The following is a 22,521-nucleotide window of genomic DNA, read 5'->3' on the forward strand; positions in this document are numbered from 1 at the left end:
AAAAAGAGGAACAAGAACGATGTAAGTAACAATTATGGAAGAAAAAATCTCAAAGGGAACAGGGTATTATTTTTTGTGTAAGTTGATTATAGGGGAACAAGAATGGCTTTTTATGTGTTAAAAGTATTTTAAAATAGATTAAAAGTGAAATTTTTGCTTTTCAAATTCAAAAATACCGAGCTAAAGTTTTCTTGATTGCGTTTAACTCTTTCAATCTCAGGAGTGACAGGTGTTGGGGTTCCTGTCCCCAGATCCTCTTTGTACAACACCTGTGGGGTAACATGGCTATATTAAAAAAAGAAAAAGGAACAAGCAAACAACAGTAACGCACAGCTTGCTGAGAGAACACGCAGAACATGAGAGGTGGTTTTCTGAGATGCCCTGAATAAACATAGGGATTAAAAAATCCATAAAAAGAAAAAACTAGTTTAAAACTCTGAAGGTGACAGAGTTAAACACTAATGCACCGGTATGACTTCTACCAGAATGCTAGAATACCTTCCTGACTTGCTTAAGTGCTTCTCAAGGTGGACGTTTAAAGCTGGTGAGTATTTAGAAGATTAAAGTCTTATATAAATTATAATGAAGTATATTACTGGCTTTTCACCAGCAGTGAGGTAAACTTCTTCCTGACCATAATTGAGTCATTGGAGGACCAGGTCCTAATGCACCTTCCTAAAAGTTTTTCTGTATACACACACCTCAACGTGTGTATACAGCGTTGTGTGTCATCCATTCCCTGAGTGAAACGCTACTTGTTGTCCAGAGTTTATCATCAAAGAATCTAGCTTGCTTATTACAGGAAGGACACAGAGACGTGGTCATAATAAAGGCGTATGTGTGAAAATAGTACCTGAGAAATTATAATTACTAGTGCTCTCCTATCTTACATGACACTTTCCTCACCCCAAGAAACATCCTAATGCTACTACTTTTTTTACCCTGCAAACCTGTGCTACCACCATATCTAGAGCAGTTTACACCAGCTGGAGATTTGGGCCACCGTCTCTGTGCAACAGTATTAAAGACTCCCTAAAGGAAGAAGGCATCAGATACAACGCAGAAGGAACAAAGAAATCAATCCTGTTTCATTTACCCATTCCATAAACATCACAGCAGGTTACACTGGCATGTATCAGAGCACTGTTATTCTGAGCTCATTTTCACAGATTTGTATCAGGCAATAAATAGTTTAGTTTTTATATGCGGTAAAACCAGGAAAAAAAACCAACAACCAAGGACTGAAGTGATTAACAAAAGGAAAGCAGATATTAAAGAAAAGAATATGTTCAGAGTCAAAAGAAAGATGGGAACACAGAATCTAAAAGTTATCATTAGTAAGATGATCTAATCAAAACAAAGTAAGTAACAATTATGGAGGAAAAAATGTCAAAACATGGGGAACAGGATATTCTTTCTTGTGTAAATTGATTACAGGGAAATACAAGAGTATTTTTTTGGTGTTAAAATTATTGTAAAATAGATTAAAAGGGAAATTGCTGCTTTTCAAATTAAAAAAAAATACCGAGCTAAAGTTTTCTTGATTGCGTTTGACTCTTTCAATCTCAGGAGTGACAGGTGTTGGGGTTCCTGTCCCCAGATCCTCTTTGTATAACACCTATATAGTAACACGGGAGTTTAAAAAAGTTAAGAACAAAAAAAATTACTGCATTTGATGGAGGTAACACATGTAATTTTTATGCCAACTAAATATACTAGAAAGCAGGAAAAGTTAGGAAGTATGAAACAGTTAACAACTGTGATAAAATCAGAGGAAGTCTTCTGATAGCTAGAAATACTGCATCCTAAATTCTTAGATATGCTTCAACAGAATAATAAAGCATTAGAGGAATGGAATCAAGCAAATAAAAAACCCAGTGTTTTTTAAAAATGCAAAATACATTAAGCTTCACAAAAAAAGCTTTAAAAATTAAAGGACATGAAGGGTCAAGTGTTATGATTATAAGAAAAATCTTTTAAAAAAGAAGTACATAAAATATAACTAACAATTACTAAAAAATTTAATAGCAGAAAGGGGATGTTTCTATGTTTATAAGTTAGAGAGAGTAGAAAATTTACAGGTGTTAAATAGTTATAGGAAACTTTTTTTCTTAAATGACAAAAAAGTACCGAGCTAAAATTTTCTTGATTGCGTTTGACCCTCTCCATCTCAGGAGTTACAGGTACTGGGGTTCCAATCCCCAGCCCCTCTTTGTACAACACCTGTGTGGCAACAGGGAAGTATTAAAAAAAAAAAAACAGGAAAGGAAAGGAAAGAGGAGGACAGGGAGGAGAGAGAGAAAAGACAAGTAATTTAATATAGTGAAACTTCAAAGTATGAAAAAGAGAGCTTTGTCAGCCTTGTTTGAAGGCTAGCAAAAAAAGACAATGAAAATAATCAGCTAATCTTACTACGAGGTTTGTTGTCATCTCACCTGGGTGCATATAAATAATGCCAGCAAGAACTGCAGGAGCGTTTTGTGCAAAGCATAGCTCGAGCCATGTTACCTGAAAACTCTTTGCATTTATGTCTTTTTGCCCAAAGGAATTTCCTTACTCAAACAAAAGATCTTGAATGAGCAGCTTTGCCTCTCAGATTTCTAAATCTTTCACCAGCGTAAAAGAGAGCCACGATGACCCCAGAGACAATTAAATGTAGCGAAAATTTTAAGAACAGTGGCTTCTCTGAACTCTCCTATTAATATCAAGTCAGGACTGAATTTCGTATCAGTCATGTCTGAATTGGGTCAGAGTGAGTCAAAATTAGTCCTAAGCTGCTCTAATTAAAACAGAAATATAGAACAAAATTATGACGTAATGGTCATTTGACTGGAATGTGTTCGGAGTAGAAACAATCTGGATAGAAATTCATTACTACAGTAATTTTTCCTTATACACGCAATTTTCGTCATTTTTTCATATTGCAGTGATATGAGGATGCCACCCAGGTTTTCTTACAAAGACCTGTAGGATATAAGAAAGCATCCAACACAGCAAAAACAGGAAAAGAGACAACACACGCTAGTTGCATTAGGTTGCTTTGCTTCAGGAAGTGTTAAGAGCTCATTTTTCATTTGCAGTGCAACCAGTGTGGTGAGTCTGAAGACTGTTAGGAGGATTGACTTTGTTATTGAGGAGGAGAGCGACATCACTCAGACTACTACTATTTCGTTGGGAAGAAAAATAAGGTACTGCTTAACTGCTTTGAGTAAATGAGGTTAAAATCTCACAGCTGGAACAATTTAATGACAATTAAGTTAGACTGAGTGAAAAAGCAAGAAAATATAAGGTACTGACAGGGTTTTAGTGATTTGATTAAGAAAGGGTTGTTCAAAGTACAACAAAGAACTGAAAGAAAAATTTAATATGGAGGAGTTAAAGGGATTTGATTTGCATTTGTTTTATTTAGCAATACCGAGCTAATGTTCTCTTGATTGCGTTTGACTCTCTCCATCTCTGGAGTAACCGGAGTGGGGATGCCAGTCCCTAAGCCCTCTTTGTATAACACCTGTGAGGTACAAGAAAGTTTCCACAAAAAAAGCACTCAACACAGGCAAAATCATTAAATCTGACTATTTTGTGAATTACGTTTAGCATTAGGATCACTTTTTAATTAATTTCACACTTGTTCTAGAGGCAAATATTAAGGAAGGGGCTGATGGTTGATTATTCTGTAAATACATAACTACAGATACTAGAAGATAAAGGGTTAAGAAAAAACAAACATGGAGAGAAACACCATGTTAATGTCACAGCTTACTTCCAGTTTTGGTTCTTAAAAGAAATGCGTGTAAAGTTGTAAATCACCAAAAAAGGTTAAAGCACAAACAGGTGGAATATAAATGAGTTAAGAATATTGCCAGGGAAAAGACAGGAGCAGGGTGAGATTCTAAACCATTGAAGAAAAACAGATTATATGTTAGGATGTTATGCAAAAATAAGTTGTTTTATATATATACATATATTTTTAAATACCGAGCTAATGTGTTCTTGATTGCGTTTGACTCTCTCTATTTCTGGAGTGACAGGTGTTGGGATACCTGTCCCTAGGTCCTCTTTGTACAATACCTGCAGAACACAAGCACCCAGCAAGGTGAGAATATCATATTCCTTCCACAACTACAGTACATTTGGATAGATAATTTACCTCGTTCATAAGTAAATATAATCTGGGATTATATGTAAATGTGTGCACAATTTATTTTACTCAGTGTGCATCTTTTTAAGTACAGTCACCAGCTCAGCAAAGTACTTAATGTCTACGTTGAGGTGCTTGAACACATTGAAGTCAGTGGAATACTTCATTATAGTAGGTCACAAGTTTAAATGTTCCGCTGACCTGGCACGAAAGGTAGGCATGTTCTGCTTTTCATCTTAGTTTAGGAAATGTAATAGTATTACTTTTCAGGCAGTCAGCATTTCTGGAGGGTTTTTGTTTTGTTTTGTTTTTTTTATGGTGTTAACAAACAGCTGAACCTTTTATAGACATGTTTAATATGAAAATACTTAGTTGCGGGCTCCATTTCATTTTGATCCCTGTGACTATTTGTTCGGAACACCACTATTTTACTTTGCTTTAAGTCTCTAGCAAGAAAAACAATTGAGTTTTAGCTCTTGTATTATTAGATTTAACTTAACCAGCAATTGTTTCATTTAAAAAATTGCATTTTTTATGAAAGAAGTTGCATAGGAGATGCCTGGGTTGGTTTAAAACATAATCATGTAGAAATACATTACAAATGCACTAATGGTTCTTCTGGCAACTAGTAAAATGCTTGCAACAAAAAGAGCTAACGAAAAAAAAATCACTGCTTGATGTCATTGAAACAATGAAAAAATACAAAAATAAAATGCTCACAGCAAGGGAAAACAAATTATGTAAAAGAAAAAATGAAGAATCATTTGAAGAAACAACTCCATTGTGCAAAAGTGAGCTGTAAAAAACATCAGTATCATAAACAGCTCAAAAGGGAAACTGTACTTATAAAACCAGGAATGGAAGATCGTAAGATACTCATTATATGGGTGTCACTGCTCCTCAGCATTGTATAGCAAACATCTGAGGTACCAATAATCACAAGACTGTATCCTGCCTCAATTGTGTATGCAGAGATCAAAGTAAAGCAGTAGTGGCTCAAAATCAGGAGAGCATGTTGTGGTTATTAAAATCTATACTTAATTAGATACGGGAAGAGCGAGGTACTGTTCCCACTTATAATTGTCACTAGGTTTTGTGACTACAAAAAAGGCTCCAATTATTTTTTTCCCACAAAGTTCTCTCTAGCTGATCCATTTTTCCCAGACTAATTGTAAGACACCATCTGAGTATTTTTTGTTTCTAGTTCTGTGTTTAGAAAAGATCACAGAAGTAATACAGGGAAGTGGCTGACTGTAATGATCACTGCAAAATTCAGATATTTGAACTTCCTGCTGCTGAATATAGGGATTTAAGAGATCTGTTCTCTTTTCAACAAAAAATACCCACAAACGCTACCAAAGTTTGGAGCTTGAGCTCTGCATGAGTATATAGGTAAGTAGAAAATATCGGCCATTACCGAACTGATGTGCTTCTGTGTCTCCTTGACACGTTTCACTTCTGGGAGATCAGGAATTGGAGTTCCTTTTCCAATATTCTCCTTGTATTTAATCTACAAAGATGCAGACATCAGAAAGAAGTAAAAGGACTTACGTTAAAGCACAGCTGATGCACGTATGTGTAAGAAGTTACATGAGTAAAGAAACACAGGTCCTTTACACTTTACAAACTCATTCAGGTCTCAGGTACAAAATGTATTCTGATAGAGGAGGAAATCATCAAGAAGCCTTCTATTTTAGTTATCTGATAGCTAACTCTGCCACACTTCTACAAAGCAGTTTAACAATAACTCAGCTCAGGGTGAAAAAGCAGAGTCTTGTTTGAGCCAGATTTTTTCAACTGAAACTTAAAATTTGGGTATCTAACATCTCCCAGGAGCTTAATTTCAGCAAGAACAAACACCCTGATTTATAACAACTGCACCATTTCAAGGTTTCTTACACTGTGTTCCAAAAAATTGTGATATTAAAAATTTTAAATGATTTCTAAAAATTTTAGCCTAATATGAAATAGGCACCTAGAGTCATATGTGGATACATAAAGAGCATTATCCTGATCTCGAGGAGACTGAAAGTTTAAAAGATCTCATTGGCTTTAACATGAGCAGAGTTGCTGTTAAAGTATTCCCATCATCTTTACAAGCAACCTCTTAGAAGGTGACTTTAGCTGTTGATGAGATGTCACTGTGAATGGCACTTTACTAAAAGGGTTTTCTAAAAACAAGTGTAAATACCTTTGAACCTGATACCGTTTGGTCTTTCTACCAATGAAAGAATTTTTGATTTGTAAAAATCTGTCGTATCCAAAGGTGAGAGTCATCATACAACATTTTAACAATTACAGTGCTATTTGCATTTCTACTTTAGCATAACAGAAAAAAAGAATAGCATTTCACAAGAACATATTTAACATACTATGCATGAAACAAATTGGCTGAAATGTTAGTATCTTTTATACTGAAATGATGTCAGCATTCAAAAAAAGCATGAAAAAAGATTTACAGGTTTCGAAAGAAAAGTAAGACATACAATTATTCCAATTTTAGAGTGTTACAATTTTTTATATAATATAAAAGCTTTACGAGACATGCTTTTGTAAGGCTTTTGACACCGTTTGCCCTGGCATCCTCACAGACAAGCTACCAAAGTTTGGGTTAGGTAAGTGCACAGTGACATGGACTGAAAACTGGCTAAACGGCCGGGCCCAGAGCATTTGATCAGTGGCACAAGGGCCAGCTGGAGGCAAGTCAGCAGTGGTGTACCCCAGGGGTCAAAACTGGGGCCAATATTGTTTAACATCCTCACTAGTGACCTGGATGCCACGACAGAGTGCACCCACAGCAAGTTTGCAGAGAACACAGAACTGGGAGGACTGGCTGATAGACCCAAGGGTTGTGCTGCCACCCAGAGGGACCTCGACAGGCTGGAGAAATGGGCTGAGAGGTATCTCCTGAAAGTCCTGCACCTGGGGAGGAATAACCTCAGGCACCAGTACATGCTGGGGGCTGACTGTCTGGGAAACAGCTTTGCAGAGAAGGACCTTGGGGACCTGGTGGACAACAAGCTGACCGTGAGCCAGCAATGCACCCTTATGACAAAGAAGGGCAACGACATCCTCGGCTGCATTAAGGGCGCTGCCAGCAGGTCAAGGAAGGTCATCCTTCCCCTCTACTCAGCACTGGTGAGGCCACATCTGGAGTTCTGTGTACAGTGCTGGGCTCACCAGTACAAGAAAGATATGGACTTACTGGAGCAAGTCCAGTGCAGGGCCATAAAGATGAGTAAGAGACAGGAGCATCTTTGATATGAGAAGAGGCTTAGAGAGCTGGGACTCTTCAGCCTGGAGAAGAGTAGGCTCAAGGGGGAACTTATCAATGTGTATAAATACCCAGTGAGAAGGAATGAAGAGGAGGGAGCTACTCTTCCCAGTAGTGCTCAGTGACTGGACAAGAGGTCATGGCCACAGATTAAAAAACCAGAAAATTCAATCTGAACACAGGAAAACAGTTTTTTTACTGTGAGGGTGGTCAGACACTGGAACAGGTTGCCCAGGGAGTCTACACAATATCCTTTGAGATATTCAAAACTCAACTGGACATGGTCCTAGGCAAGCTGCTCTAGCTGATCCTGCTTGAGCAATGGGGTTGGAGTAGATGATCTCAAGAGAACCCTTTCAACCTAAATGACCCTGATTCTGTGCTAAATAAACTGTGTTTGCGATGAGATTAAAAATGATGGCAAGAGCTTTCATGTTCTAGAAATGGATTGTAAGTAATAAATTGAAATGTTAATCATTAGAAAGATTACTGTTTAAGTAACAAGAACAGGCAAAAACATTTAGAAAGTAACCCTTAGCTGGATGGATTATTGACAAGCCACTGTTAGCAACATTTAAGGAAATAAGAAGGGGAAAAAAAATATTATTTCAAGTTGAATTAGCACTGGTAGAGTATTAAAAATCAATTCTTTTGTACCGAGCTAATTGCATCCTGGGTTTGTTTAACTCTCTGCATCTCTGGTGTCTTTTCAATAGTAGTTCCAGTTCCAACATCTTCTTTATATAAAATCTTAACGTTTAGAATGAAGACAACAAGGTTAAGCATACAAAACACAACATTATTTCTTCTAGAGAGTGAATACAGGCTCATGACAGTGGTTTGTACACAGCACTGCAGGCCGAAAGCCAACTTGGAGGATTATCTTCGGTCACTGCCTTATTGCCTATCTGCAGTCTGTCCTACTACACGAGTGCCATTCATGCAAAAAAGGGGCAGATCATTTGTATATGTAGTCAAGCATTTTAAGTAGAATGTCAAAACGTTTGTAGGCTAATTTTAGGATTGAAGACTAGTATTTGTTCTAATTTGTTCCCTTTGTTCTAATTTGTTTTATTATGTTTTACACAAATGACTTCCACTTAGTTACTTACTATGCTAATGGTGCTAGTGGCAAAATGATACAGCAGACTTTAGGCACTTCATGGTACTACATGAAATGTGAAACAAATCAGGCAGACAGTTCACTTTTCACTGCAAGAAGACAGTTGCAACACAACAAGAATACACTGCTTACATGGTAACAGGACAAAAGAAAGGTAGATACTAGTAATACCAATTTAAGTACAGGATTGACTGTTTAACTATATCACAGCTATGTACAAGTGAAAGTGTGCAATCAGGGCGCTCCACAAAAAAACAGTAGATCAAAAGGGGTAGCAAAAACCAGCTAAATCTGCTTAGAATAAAATTAGTTTTGTTTGAAAAAGTTCTTATACACATTTAAGCAGATCAAGAACATAAGTACCTGTAAGATAAGAACTAAAAATAGTTATTTCATTAAACATAGTACACTGTATTTTTTGGAATGGGAACTGAAAACAGAAAATAACTATACCGAGCTGAAATTCTTCTGGTTTTCTTTCACACGCAGCATTTCTGGTGTGTCTTGTACAACGGTAACTTTTCCTTTACTGTTCTGTAGGTCCCACTGATACTGAAGCTGTTGAAAAAGTTAAAGTAAAATGTCAAATGTTGACTCTATGCCATAAAAATTTACGCACAGAGTTTTGTTTGAAGATGAGGAAAAAAAAATATTTTCAAGTACACCTTATAAGGAGGTCATTTTAACACCAGCATTAGTGATATAAAGATGTACCACAGTTACAAGTATTCTCATTTAAATTAGCAGTAGGAGATCCTTAACTAGATTCACTGAAAAATCTTGAAAGGTGCCAGACTGTATCTAAAACAATTAAGCCTCAACAATGAAGGTTAAAGATTTTAAGTCAGATTGTGGAGTTCTGTTACTGACCACACAGTCTTGCAGGTAGTCCCACTGACAACAGGCAACTTCTGTAAGTATAATTCTCTATTACTTGCAAAGGAATTGTCAAAGCACTGCAGCAGAAAGTTTTTTTCAAGAAAATTGCAGAATCATTTTGGTTTCCTGTGTAACGCATAAGTGGGCTGCTGCATACATAGTGGACCCTCTAACTGAAGATCCCTGAGAACATAAAGGCAGCCTAGCTGGGATTAGAGTGTGACATCGGGACCTTATTAAAGGAAAAAAAGCTGAACATTTTTTATTAGTTGACAGTAACAGTAATTATTATTTATATACATACTGTGCTAAAGTTCTTTTGATTCTCACGGACTCTCTGCATTTCTGGTGTGTCTGCTACAGGCACATAGTATGGCATGGTCCTTTCTGCATCTTCTTTATACTTTTTCTGATAGAAAATACAAAATATATTCCATTAATACAAAAGCCGTAATAAACAATCTGGCATCACTTATTGTTGCATAATGACCACCTTTATGGAAATGTGAGTACTTCTGTGTCTGATATGAATCCAAATTATGCCTCTGTGTAAGATTTATTTGAAATGTTAGGTTCCTAAGGAATAGGAAAATTAAGCTAAATCTACTTAGAACAAAATTAGCTTTGGTATTGCAAAAGCAATAGCAATTATTGTTTCATTTTATACAGTATTAAAATAAATTAATTTCAATATTGAAATGGAATTTCAAAGTAAGAGATGCCACAACACAGCTCTAGAGAAATTTGTTTTTCTGGTGTATCTCCTGAATGTTGTGACAGGTAGTTATTCTGGTGCTCCAAACTAGTATCCACACGAGGTTCCCACATGAACAATGATTGAATTGCTTCACTCAAGATACCTGGCTTGAAAGGTTCTTGACCTGCTGGGCATGAATAATCTCCGGAGTATCGACAACACTGGTGTAGTTGGCTTTCTCCATTTCTGCCAATTGTTTGTATTTGATCTGTTGGGAAAAGCTCACGTTTAGGTGCCTTAATCATATCTTGACAACAATTTTCTTTTGGTTTAACCAGAAAAAATTGTTAATAAATTTTCCTTTAAAGAAGACATCAGATGTGACATATGAGATAGTCACACAGACCTGGCTGGCAATGTCAGTGGCATTCTTTGCTCTCACAAAATCTGGTGTCTCCAAAGCCAGTTCTGTCAGACCTTTTCCTCTGATTTCTAATTCCAAGGCTTTTTTGTACGCTTTCTGCAGATGAAGACAGTAAAAAGATTCTTTGTCAATGTGAATGCAATACCTTTAGCAACTTCAGATAGTTTCATGATCACACCACAAAATAGGAATACTACTAATACAAACTCACAATTAAACACATAAATGATGTCATTAAAATGTGTACTTTATGACTTAACTCTTGAGAACGAACAGCCCTACTCCAGCAGTAAATGGAGTACACTACAGGCCAGCTGTATTAAGGTCACTCTTCCTTCTCACACTAGTAATCTCAAAGTGTAAGTTCCTTTAGGTGATCGGTGCAAAACAATAACTTGTCCAGAAGAGAAGCGACAGAGAGCGAGCAGTGTGTGAAATGCATGTGGTAGTGAAGAGTGGTCACAGACGTTTCACACTGAGAATGTCCAAAAAATCCAAGATGTCAGGATTCTCTGTGATGTTTTGGACCCTTTGGAATGAATACCCTCCCTAAAAACTCAGTGCTGCAGCAGCCACTCTTCCCAAAGAGATCTTCCACTAAGGTCTAAAAGATTTATTTTTTATAGATTGGTATAATTCATACCTCTCTGTGCCAACTCTGCTGAACTTAGCTGAATATGTCTAATATTCTGGTAATAAAATATAGGCTCTTTGAATAACTCAAAAACTCTGCACTACTAAGTACAAAATGCTCTTGTCAGTAAGGATGCTTATCTTAAGACTATTTTGTTAAGAAGCAAAATCGTAAGTAACACTAAAAAGTTACTTTTTTCAGCTTTCAGCCCGATGATGTTAAGGCTCTTAAAATATGAGCTAACCTTATCCTATGAAAACAATCGCTATGAAATATTTATTATAGTAGTCCACCACATAAATAAAGTGGCTGTTAGGTTTGCATCCTGACTGTCTGCTGGCCACCTCTCTCCATCAAAGCGGGGAAGGCTGCCTCAGCCATCAGTCCTGCAGTTGCCAACTGGGCACCAGTCCTGGGTAGGGGGAACTGTTCATGGGCACGTGTTTCTGACTCATCCATCAAGCATGAAGCATTCAAAGAGAGCTCTTTGCTGCACAGCACACTTCCCAAAGCAGAAGTATGCCAGTCTGGTTCCCTCATTATAGTCCCTTTCTGATCTCTCACTTTGCTTTTTGTTTCCTCAACCTTGGTCCTTAGTTCCTAATCCTTGGTAACTGCTCCCGACCTAAGATGCCTCGTTTACAAAACTGACACCTCTGGTTCCTATGCTTAGCCTTGCTGCATCGCAATGCTGGTTTAGTCTGTCTCTCAACTGATCTGACTGTTGATCACAGCACCTGTTTCCCACCTATTTTCCTCACAGTAACTGCAAAGCCAGAAAAGAACTCACTTAAAAGTTCAGGCTCCCAGTTTTACCCTTAGTCACCCATACACATTCTTTTTTTCTTTCTACTCAAGAGCTTGAATGGGGAATGACAAAGTTAATGTTCCCCAATGTCACTGGGGAATGACAAAGTTAATTCTAGTGTTATACAGCCATAAGCATTTATCAGTTGGAGGCTGTTACATTCACTCAGGTATTTTCCAAATAGCTTTTGACACACCTCGTTCAGGATTTGAGTTGCATTCTTCGCTCTTAACATGTCTGGAGTCTCCTCTAAAGCTGTTAGTCCTTTACCTTTGACACCTTCCTCCAGATCCTTCCTATACTCTTTCTGCAGAAGAAAGAAAATGAAAACTGCAAAGCCAGACTAAAGAGAGTTCTACACTCTACAAATTTCTTGCAAAAATTTAAAAAAAAAAAAAAATTCCAAAAGAGAAAAGATTTTTTTTAAAACAACAAAGAATATCATATAGGGTTATGTAGGAACTACTGCAACAGAATAGAGTATAGTAAATATTGTTCAAGATAAATTGCAAAGGCACACACACACACACCTTGCTATGGAACAGTTAGGCTGATGAATGTCAGAAAGGGACACAGTAAATATGAATACAGTTAACTAGCAATGAAATAAATGTCCACAGCAAATTAGATCACAACACAAAATATATGTAAACATGCTTAATGTGAATGGTTAGGAAAAAGAAAGTGGTGAAGAAGAAATGCTGCTGAAAATACTTAGTGGAATTATTTAACTTGACAGAGGAAATAAGCACAGAATAACTGCTACCTCGCTTGCTATTTTGGTTGCATATTTGACATGTAATAAGGATGGTGTAATCTCCAAGCCAGTAAGGTTTCTGCCCTTAATGGACTCTTCAAAGTCCTTCTTATATTCTTTCTAATGAGAGTAAGAAGAAAAAAAGCAAAATAGCAAATATTTATTACATTATTTTTAATTACGTGAAAAACTACGGGGAGGATGGAGCAGTGTTTTGGTATTAATGTCACAATGACAATCTGCTACAGCCAATGCCGTGGGCACCTAAAGCAATACATCCTGTTTCTACTAAAGCCCATGAAACAGCTCATTACTTTCAATGGAAATATGACCTGACCCGCCCTTTTTTTTTTTTTTCTTTTCCTACTTATTTGTATATGCAGAGAAAACATTCAATGGAATCACTCAAACATAATGACTAATGGCCTTATACAACTGTTTTTCAGCAGGTATAGGCCTTCAACTGTGACAGATCAAGATTATACTTCAAACAAACAGAAAAGAACTGCTTGAGGTAATAGAATGGCAGGCCAGCAAAGAACACTATGACAGTAGAGACAAACAGGAAATAAATGGGTTTCTCAAAAATACAGTTCTGAGGTGAAAAGAATAATCAGGGTACTTTCTGTGTATACCGACACACATACTATACTCGTGTTGCAAAAGTTTAAGCGAAATGTATTTCATGTTAAATTTCTTCTAAAGACTCAAAGACTTGCTTAAGCTTCATTTACTGATAGCTTCTTGATGAAAAATTACAGATAATATACACTTCATCGTGACACAGGAAAGCTTCATGAATTTTAAATGTAGTATTTCATAATCAATATAAAGAAATGTGATATAGCTATAATGTGTCAGTCTATCAGCATGCACAAGATGCAAGTATAATTGCCTGTCTAAATCACTGTGAAAGTTTAACTATAAAAAATAAATGTTCAAGTTTTTTAGTCTACCAGTATCGATTTTAACTGTACCTCACTCTGCATGAGCTGAGATTCCTTTGCAGTAAGGTATGTTGGAGTTTCAAAGTCCAACATAGGTTTTCCTTTCTCCTTCTCATACTTTTCTCTGTATTTCACCTGAGAAGAAAAGAAAAAAAAGTTACCCCCCTAAATAATCAAAGAACCAATTCATCAACTAGTATGTGCCTACTTTAGTCAAGAGATCTGTGGTAAAAAAATTAATGTCTAATACTGTTTACCTTCCTGAAATCCATATTATGGACCATAAAATGTAAAATCAAAGGTCAGGCTTGCAGCAAAATGTGTGTGGCCTAAAATACTACTGATTTATTTCCTGTTGCAGAGAATAAGAAGTGTCAGGTCAGATTTCAAGAATTTACTGATCACAAGAAGGAAGACAGGTAGCTGTAAAAATCTAACTTGAAGGCACTCAGACTGCTCATGACCCTGGCTGAGTTCAGCCAGTTACATGTTAATGGATTGCTGGAGTGTTAGTGGCAGGGCTTGAAAAGATGCAGTTTAGTGACTTGCTAACTAATTCTGTGCATTGAGTGTCCAGGAAGTAAAATGTCCACAAGGATGAAGATATTCTTGCTTCAAGTTATAGCATCCAGCCTTTAGGGCATCAATTTTCAGACTGCTGCATGAGGTAGTGCTATGTCTTTGGCTGAGACAAATCCTGATCTCAAACTGGAGCAACAAGTAGTGACTTAAACTTTAACTACAAACTGATTAACAACCATTTCCTTATAGTCCTTTGCTGTGTAACCTTTTTGCTCTTCCATGCCATGCAGCAGAACAATAACTATGGCCCTTTGTGTTCTAGCAGTAATTTCTCTCTTGCTTTAGAGTCAATAAATACCTGGAATAGAACCTGGAATAGAGAGGATTAGAGGCCAAATCAGAGTATGAATTTCTCTGGAATGATTCACCATTTGCTGTGTTCCAGAGGGAAAAAATGTCAGACACATTTAATAGCAGCACTAGGTATTGTTTTGGTTAAAGCAATTTTGGATGCAGAAAAAGAATGCAGAGGTCTCCTTTGTATCACTTGAGGCTAGAATGGATAAAGCAGTTGAAAATATACTGTCAGCAGCAACCCTACTTCTTTCAATTTCCAGATCCTGTGATTACCAGGTCCTTTTTTCTACAGATGAAATCACCCTGATAAATGTACTATGCTGTGTAAAAAGATCCATATACAACAGACATAAGTAACTGAGATCTACTCTGGAATGAAGAAATCATACAGATATTTTATATGTGTTCTAAACTTGCAAATGTGCAAATATTTCTCATTGACTTGTTTACTCAGTGTGCAGAGTTTATAAAGCAGATAGGCAGAGAGATTGTTCTATACTGGAGAATTTGCTAGGATGACTTCAGTGATGGAGACTGGTACTCAGTGAGTGGGGTTAATGAGAAACACATGACCAACTTACGTGGCTCTGTAGTTCTGATGCCTCCCTTAGATGAACCTGCTCAAGATTATCTGGCACCACATGGTAGTGACCCTTACTCTTCTCATATTGCTTCTTGTACTGGTACTGAAGGGAAGGTGTCAAAAATCATCTCAATAAAAAAAAAATCCCTCAGCAAATTTACTTCTTAGGTCCAATCAAAGCAACACTTCAATGGAACATCAAAGAGAAATTAGAAATACAAAAAGCAAAACAAAACCAAGAAGTTTAACTCCCAGTATCAGATATCACTTCTAAAGATGTGGTGAACAGTTATCTTTTTTTGACCATTTTGATTGCAACAAAGATTTTTTCAAAACCAGGATTAAAAAAGAAAAAAGAAAAAGAAAAAAGAAAACACAGTGGATACATGAAAAGGCTGCACCAGGCAATAATGATTTTTGTCTTTTCTCAGTAAAATTATCAAGTATGTTGTTAGGCATAATTCTGTACATCTACAACAGGGGGACGTTAAACATAAACATGAAATGAAAAAAACAGACAAAAATAAAAATTTTAAATATAGTAAGCAGTAAAGAAAAAAGCAAAAAAAAAAAGAAAACAGTATTTGTTAGTGTGATGCAATCAGTTAAAATGTAATAAAGAATCAATTCACTAAAAATTATTAGAGGATTTAAAATATTAGCAGTTCTACAGCTAATAAAGATTTCACTTCCCAGAGGACAAATGTGGCAAAGTTGCTAGTTAGCTAGGAAATAATCATTAGAAAGTAGAGGAAGAGATCACTACCAGGTGATGTCCCATCAACAATAACAGAGGGAGTACTTGTTACAGAAACAGTTAGCAGAGATCAATTCAGAGTGGAATCCATAGTAATGGAAAAATCAAATGGATCCGGGATTAGTTAATGAGCTTACAGCGCTGGCAAGTTGGCTTGTGCTCAGGACATGGTTCATGATCAGCGATTCAGACATGTCTGTGACAGGCTTATGAAGTTTCTTTAAATCCGCCTTGTATTTCACCTGCAGGTAAGAAAGGACAAACAACATTAGAAAAGGAGACTGCTAATAAAATCTGTGATGTTGAATGTATTAATAACATAAAGGAGGTCTTTGTTAAAGAAATTTGAAACTTCTAATTTCCCTAGAGGAAAAGCACAAGTAAACATACCTCACTAGCCATGTTGTGAGCATCTTTCATCGTCTTGTAGATTTTAGCCTCCTTTAAATCATACTTTGGCTTTTTACCCATCTCTTTGGAAAAATTCTCCTTGTATTTCACCTAATTAAAAAACAACCAGGTATTACAACTGTTCTTGAGTACTCACTTGTTTGGCTGCAGAAAGCAAAGAGACCCTACTTCAATGCTGATAGTAAGCAGAAGAATGGAAATGTAGTAACTTGAAGGCATCCACTGGAATAACGGCTATTTTAAGGATGACCTGACATGGAAAGAAAATCTACATCTGTATTTACAAAATACCACTTGCAATTTTTCTTTCAGTGCACAGGTTACATCTCCTCATTGTAAAAATAACAGACATAATCAAGAGAAGTATGTTGACAAAATACAGCTAAATTCTGACCCTCAGAGATGAAGAATTTTTCACTTGATGGGAACTGTGCATAGACAAAAGATACCCCATTTCACAAAGAGACGAAAACTGACACAAGCATAAAGAGTATTTAAAAGAACTTTTTACGTACCTCTTGGAGAAATATAAGCTTTAAAAACTACCTCAAGACACACTAGCACTGAAGACGGCAATATATCAAATACTTTTACATATACTGTTATACACATATTGTGTTCTGTATAAATCAGAGATGAAGAAGGATGTTAATGATCACAAACAGAATAGTGATACAATTAATTACCAGGAATTAGATTGCGCAAGAGGCTTAGTAACACTTCCAAACCACATTAGCATCAGCAAGGTAAACCATAGCGACGTAAGCCATAATATTCCAGCAGACCCAGGCTGAAGGCACAGAAATGTTGAAAGGAATGAGAGTTTTGCTAATGACTTAAATGAGGGCAAGTCCTTCATTCATCATGACTTGGCCCATCCCACTGCTGCAGGTGCAGCTAGAGGCTAATCCCTTACTATTTCTTGTAAACCTACAAAAGGGATGGTTCCATTAGGAATATTTTGGTTTTATTACCTTTTTTGCTATCAGAGATGCATAAAACTGTTTCAGAAGAGTTACTAAAAGTGCAAGAAAAACTCAAAGTATTAAAGATTAAGTTCTGGCTTCTCTAAATGGATCCCTTAGTTAGTATGTATGCTCATCACCATTAGAGTAAACATCAGTAGAAAAATTCTGAGGATTTGTCATGCCTTCCCTGTAGTAGTATTCTGCCTGGTCTGGAAACAAGTGAGGCAACATTTCTTTCTGTTTACCAATCCACATTTCCTTGGAGACACTTTATACTAGATAAGCTAGCAACCCCATCCCTGGGGTAAAGAACAAGAACTGAACAACCGTCATCAGTCTTTCTGAACCAAGATAATACTTACAAAAAGCATGCAGAAAACATAAGACTGTGGCTGATGAGGATTAATGGTTCTTCAGAAAAAAACCTGATGTCCCAAGCAATATTTATGTGAAAATTGAAATGAAAGAAATAAAAAACTGAAGAACTGATAACTAAGTTGAGGAACTCAACTCTAGCTGACTCCTGCAAGAGGTTTTTTTATGACAATTACAGAAATGTAAACAGATAATTTTATATTAGTAAGAAAAGAAAGAGGATTGAACGCAGAATTAAATCACATTCCACAATCACATTTTACACTTTGAATTCGTTGTCATATTCTTATCCATACAGCACCATATGGTTCATGCTGGATACCACTGTTGCTCTTTTGCTTTGCAAAATACGCCAACATTCAGATAAAACACACAGTGAAACAGGCAAATGCACAAATTATATAGCTGCTCTAGGAAAACAAAGAATATTAACATTTTTGACATAGAGGAATCAGTGTTGGTTCTGACCTCACAAAAATTAAAATCAAGCAGAAGTGTACTAGAATCTGTTAAGTTTTGCAAGCTATGCAGCATATGATCAAGATCAGACCATCATGCCAAAGTGTTCACTTTTTTTAAGCCCAGGAGAAATGTTACTGGAAGATCTATGCAAAATTAAAAGCAAGCATGCCAGACAGGCAGATGAAATCCAACTAAAGAAAGGCAACTGGATAAACAAACCGGACATAATGCTTTATAAAGAAGCAGTTTATGAGAAGAAATGTCTAAGAGAAAAAAAAATTAAAGATTATGCCAATTATTCTTTGCTCCATTACTGCCTCTACAATAGTTAATTTTCTCTCAGGACCAAAATAATCTCATCAAAGCATGTTTGTAAGACTAAGAGGAGAACTGGCTAGCGTTGGAGCAAAAGCATGGAAAAGGAGGATCTCATCACTGAACAACAATAAACGTAACTTCTTCTTTTTCTTGTATTTCAATTGTTCAGTTTAAGAATCCTTGGTTCTACTGAAAAGACTTGTTTTTCCTGACAAACACAGTGGCTGACATTCAAACATGCGACAGTTACGTGCAGCAGTCATGGCTAGACATGGAAAAATCATAATCCCCCTTTTTTTCATTTGGAAATACATGTGCAAAACTGAAATGGCACAGATCTGTCTGCTGTCACTTCAAAAACTGCTACGCAGCCATAGTTTTTCTACATTTTCCAAAGATTTTGAGATGGCAAGAAATATAAGAAACTATGTGCCCTCAAATCGCACTTCTCAGAGGCTCTGGGGCTGATTTCAGTCATATACTATGCTTCCATTATGCCATTCCAGCACAACATAAACAGAATAGTTTAAATGAAGTTCAAATAGAAGTTTGAAGTTTGAATAGTTAAAATGAAGTTCTAGTGTGAATGTTATGCATATGGTAAGACTGTTCACTGAAAATTACCAGCACCGTTGTTCGGGTTTGTCATACACACGTTTCCATTTTTTGCACAGTTTCAGGAAAGCCAGCTCAAGCTTATATGTTTGTTTTTAGGTTTTTTGGGATGAAAAAGGTGAGTTTTCACATTGCATGAGTGCATTGGAAAACTTCTGTTAAGACCACTAGAAGTTCCAAAACCATTATGAAGGGCATAATAATGTTTCAAGCTTCACATGGCGTTTCTGAAACAGACAAATTCCCAACCCACAGAATCCCCATGCACTGTCTTTCCAGACGCAAAAAAAGGTGGTCACATCTAACTGAGCAGTCTCACAAGTTTTGCTACATTCAACACCTTTGACACAAAAAGATCCAGTGCAACTGGTGCACCATAAACCCTTTAACAGCTTGGAATTGTAAGATAATATGCAAGCAAGAGACAGATGCATAAAAATGGCATTCCCAGATGTGTCACTTAAAATTATCTTACATGACTACTTAGCATATTAGCTTTCTTAAAGGTTCTCATCCATGGGGTATCATAAGATGCAGCTCCATGCCCTCTCATATGTCGTTTGAGGTATTCTGCCTACAATGCGTAGCAAGAAAGCAAGATCAGAAATGCAAAAAATTACAGGATTAAAGCATGAAATGGTGAGAAAGAACCAAGTTGAACTGAGGTCCTGGTGGAAAAAATTGTCACAGAAAATAGCAAGCATGTGCTTCAGACTGATGAGAGAACATGACCATTGTATAAAAGTAAGCAAGCTTCTATTAATATAACATACTAACTTCAAAACAGAAGATTCTTTTAAAGGCACAAAGTAGAAAGAAAGTGGCTGAAAAAAACTGAATGTTCATCTCATAAGGGATGAATAATAAGAGTTAGGTAAAAGGTTGCTTCTTTTAAAGCCAATACCCAGAAAAGCTAAAAAAAAGAGACCATGGCTAACACTTCAGCCTTAGTGTTTAAAAGATCTTGTCATGGCGCCATTTTAAGGAGATTCTATACCTCCATTACTGACATTTAGTAAGTCAGTAGAAAAGTTTATTTAACAAAGAAATACCTTGCATTGGGATTTAATTTTTACTTTAACACATTCCCTTTAAAATATTCCCCTATCCCCTAATCTAGAATGATTTCAGTTATAATATTAGTATTACTCTATAAGTTAATATGATGCCTCATTTCTCTCACTGCTTCACAGTTTCACCAACTTTTTATTATTACCTGGCTAGTTAGCTTGGACACCTCCTTTGCCAATTCAATATCTGGACGTCCCAGCATGGTTACGCCAATGCCAGCTTCTCCACGCTTTTTATATTCAATCTAACAAAGAAAAAAAAAGTATAGTTTAGTAGTGATGTCATTCCCTTTTAATTATTTTACCGACACTGGTTTTAATAGTATAATTACTGCTAAAGAATTATACAGAAGACTTAAAAAACACTTACATCACTAATTAACTTGGCAGCCTGAGTTGCTTTCTTAATATCTGGTCGATCTGCTATAGGTGTGTAGTGGAGCTTTGACTTGGCATCTTTCTTGTATTCAATCTAATCCGTGATGATAGACAGAGGAAAGAAAATTACTGAGGTTTGTTCATGAGCAATATATCTAATAAGGACACAACAATGTTGCTGGGAAAGTGCATAGGTTTTTTTTAAAATAATTTCACAAGGAATGGATTTGGGAATCTGGTTTTGCAAGTTGTCTACAAATGAAGAAATAAGCATGTGCAATTCTGCCTGTATTTGAAGGAATGAAAAAAATTATTAGGTGTGATTTGCACTAGATTACTTTAAATCCTACCATGTGATTAAGTAGAAATATGCTTTTCAAAGAAACCTTTTATTTCAGTGCAATTTTACATTTGTAAATATTCGCACCTTTATCTTTCAGAATTAAACCTGAACATGGAGGCTGGGAGGAAATCCAGAAGTACGTGAACTTTTGTTTTTGCCAGCTGACTTTGATTGAATTTCCTTACACAAGCTACTTAATTCATGGAAAGACAAGACAAACTTACTGTACTCTGTTTTTTAGCAACTTCCATGGCATGTTTCACTTCAGGAGGCTCCAGCATGACAGAATAATTAGACTTGCCTTTCTCCTTCACAAACTTCTTTTTATAGTTTGTCTGTTAAGAGCAAAAAGGGCCATGTGTGATTTTTTAATTTTACATAGAGGTAAATGCTACTGAAACTTGGAAATAAGCTCACTGAAACTGCTAAGGCAGATAAAATGCAGTCTTCTCAGTCTCAAAATGTATGGTCCCCAGCTTGATTGTCATAATTTGCACTTCAGATTACAAAAGCTTGTTGTTTGGAGATAATGATTTGTGTTTAAACTGTGTTCTATGAAAAATAAAATCTGAATTAAGGACACCTGTTAGCACTCCAGCCTGTCACTTTTCTCCAGAGTATTTCAACAGATTCCCAATAAAATGTGTTTAGCTCTTTGTTAAAAGTCTCATTCTGGTAGTAATTAATCTTTCCTGACTCCTTGGACATTTTATGATGAGACTCTAAATGTGTTGCATGTATACTAAAACATGCAACAATCTAATCAATTATAGGCAGCAGGTAATAATCTCACCACAAATTGTTATCACACTAGTTACGTACCTCACTGACATTCTTGGTCACCTCTTTCACATGAGCAGTGTCTCGTGTCTCTGGCAGGGTTGTGTAAGACCCACGTGGAAGCTGCTTCTTGCTATGTTCTTTGTATTTGTTCTGAAAGCACAGAATAAAAACAGGTAAAAAACAGCAATGCAAGCCCTGTCCCTCCCCCCCATATTAAAAGGACGTAGTGAAAATGAACAAATAACTCTCCGATGTTTTACCTCAGATACAAGAGAGCTGACATTCTTAGCCAGGAGGATCTGAGGTGTATCTGGAACAACAAGGTATGTTCCTCGAGCTTTGTTGTGCTTCTCTTTGTATTTTATCTAGCAGGAAGAAAAGATATCGTTTTAAGCAATGTGTATCTTGTCTTGTGGCAATTTAAAAAGAAATTAGTATAGTTGTGCCTGCTTGTTAGTGAAAAGGTTTGCAGAAAATCCCATATTTTGATGTTTTCCAAGATAAATTCATTCCAGTCTGTATATTCCTACGGCTCTCACTTGGAATTTTATTAATATATGGAATATTGAATATTAATATATTGTTAGTAATTATTAAAGATACTTTGTGTTATGCACAAGTTACACCTGCAGCTTTTTTTGTTGTTTTCTCCAGATAATATTTTCATGTCAATAACAGGAACACAGAGATATACCAAAGGTCTAGGGTGTTCAGGCACTGTTAACTTTGAATGTTTACTTAATCCATGAACTAGGCCAGTGACATTCACAAGACCAAATTTATTCAGATTTTGCCAATTTGTTAATGAAATAAACAAGTCAAGTCAAATAATGAAGTGAGACTGAGAACAGCTTTTCAAAGCTTCCTTCTTAACCCAATCATATTTCCAATAAAGTAG

The 22,521-nt window shown here is 36.4% G+C and overlaps 1 protein-coding gene across 39 annotated transcripts in view; it reads right to left on the reverse strand.

Moving 5' to 3' along the window:
- The window catches only part of NEB (nebulin), a 133,325-nt gene that overhangs the window by 9,452 nt on the left and 101,352 nt on the right, over window positions 1–22,521 (reverse strand). For 20 of the 39 annotated variants that reach the window (XM_009318966.1, XM_009319003.1, XM_009319001.1 and 17 more), the window contains 22 exons: window positions 21,884–21,988; window positions 21,663–21,773; window positions 21,065–21,175; window positions 20,490–20,591; window positions 20,266–20,364; window positions 19,525–19,623; window positions 16,291–16,401; window positions 16,038–16,142; window positions 15,142–15,246; window positions 13,712–13,816; window positions 12,744–12,854; window positions 12,174–12,284; window positions 10,518–10,631; window positions 10,275–10,379; window positions 9,719–9,823; window positions 8,989–9,093; window positions 8,070–8,162; window positions 5,556–5,648; window positions 3,976–4,068; window positions 3,416–3,508; window positions 1,526–1,618; window positions 177–269 (listed from right to left, as the gene is read on the reverse strand). In XM_009318966.1, coding sequence (XP_009317241.1) covers window positions 177–269; window positions 1,526–1,618; window positions 3,416–3,508; window positions 3,976–4,068; window positions 5,556–5,648; window positions 8,070–8,162; window positions 8,989–9,093; window positions 9,719–9,823; window positions 10,275–10,379; window positions 10,518–10,631; window positions 12,174–12,284; window positions 12,744–12,854; window positions 13,712–13,816; window positions 15,142–15,246; window positions 16,038–16,142; window positions 16,291–16,401; window positions 19,525–19,623; window positions 20,266–20,364; window positions 20,490–20,591; window positions 21,065–21,175; window positions 21,663–21,773; window positions 21,884–21,988 — 2,262 coding nt within the window. Of the gene's footprint in view, window positions 1–176; window positions 270–1,525; window positions 1,619–2,130; window positions 2,224–3,415; window positions 3,509–3,975; window positions 4,069–5,555; window positions 5,649–8,069; window positions 8,163–8,988; window positions 9,094–9,718; window positions 9,824–10,274; window positions 10,380–10,517; window positions 10,632–12,173; window positions 12,285–12,743; window positions 12,855–13,711; window positions 13,817–15,141; window positions 15,247–16,037; window positions 16,143–16,290; window positions 16,402–19,524; window positions 19,624–20,265; window positions 20,365–20,489; window positions 20,592–21,064; window positions 21,176–21,662; window positions 21,774–21,883; window positions 21,989–22,521 lie in introns of all 39 variants that reach the window. The other 19 variants (XM_009319002.1, XM_009318974.1, XM_009318975.1 and 16 more) reach the window with 13 other exon arrangements.

Source organism: Pygoscelis adeliae, unplaced genomic scaffold, assembly GCF_000699105.1.
Source record: "Pygoscelis adeliae isolate BGI_AS28 unplaced genomic scaffold, ASM69910v1 Scaffold222, whole genome shotgun sequence".
Lineage (NCBI taxonomy): Eukaryota > Metazoa > Chordata > Aves > Sphenisciformes > Spheniscidae > Pygoscelis > Pygoscelis adeliae.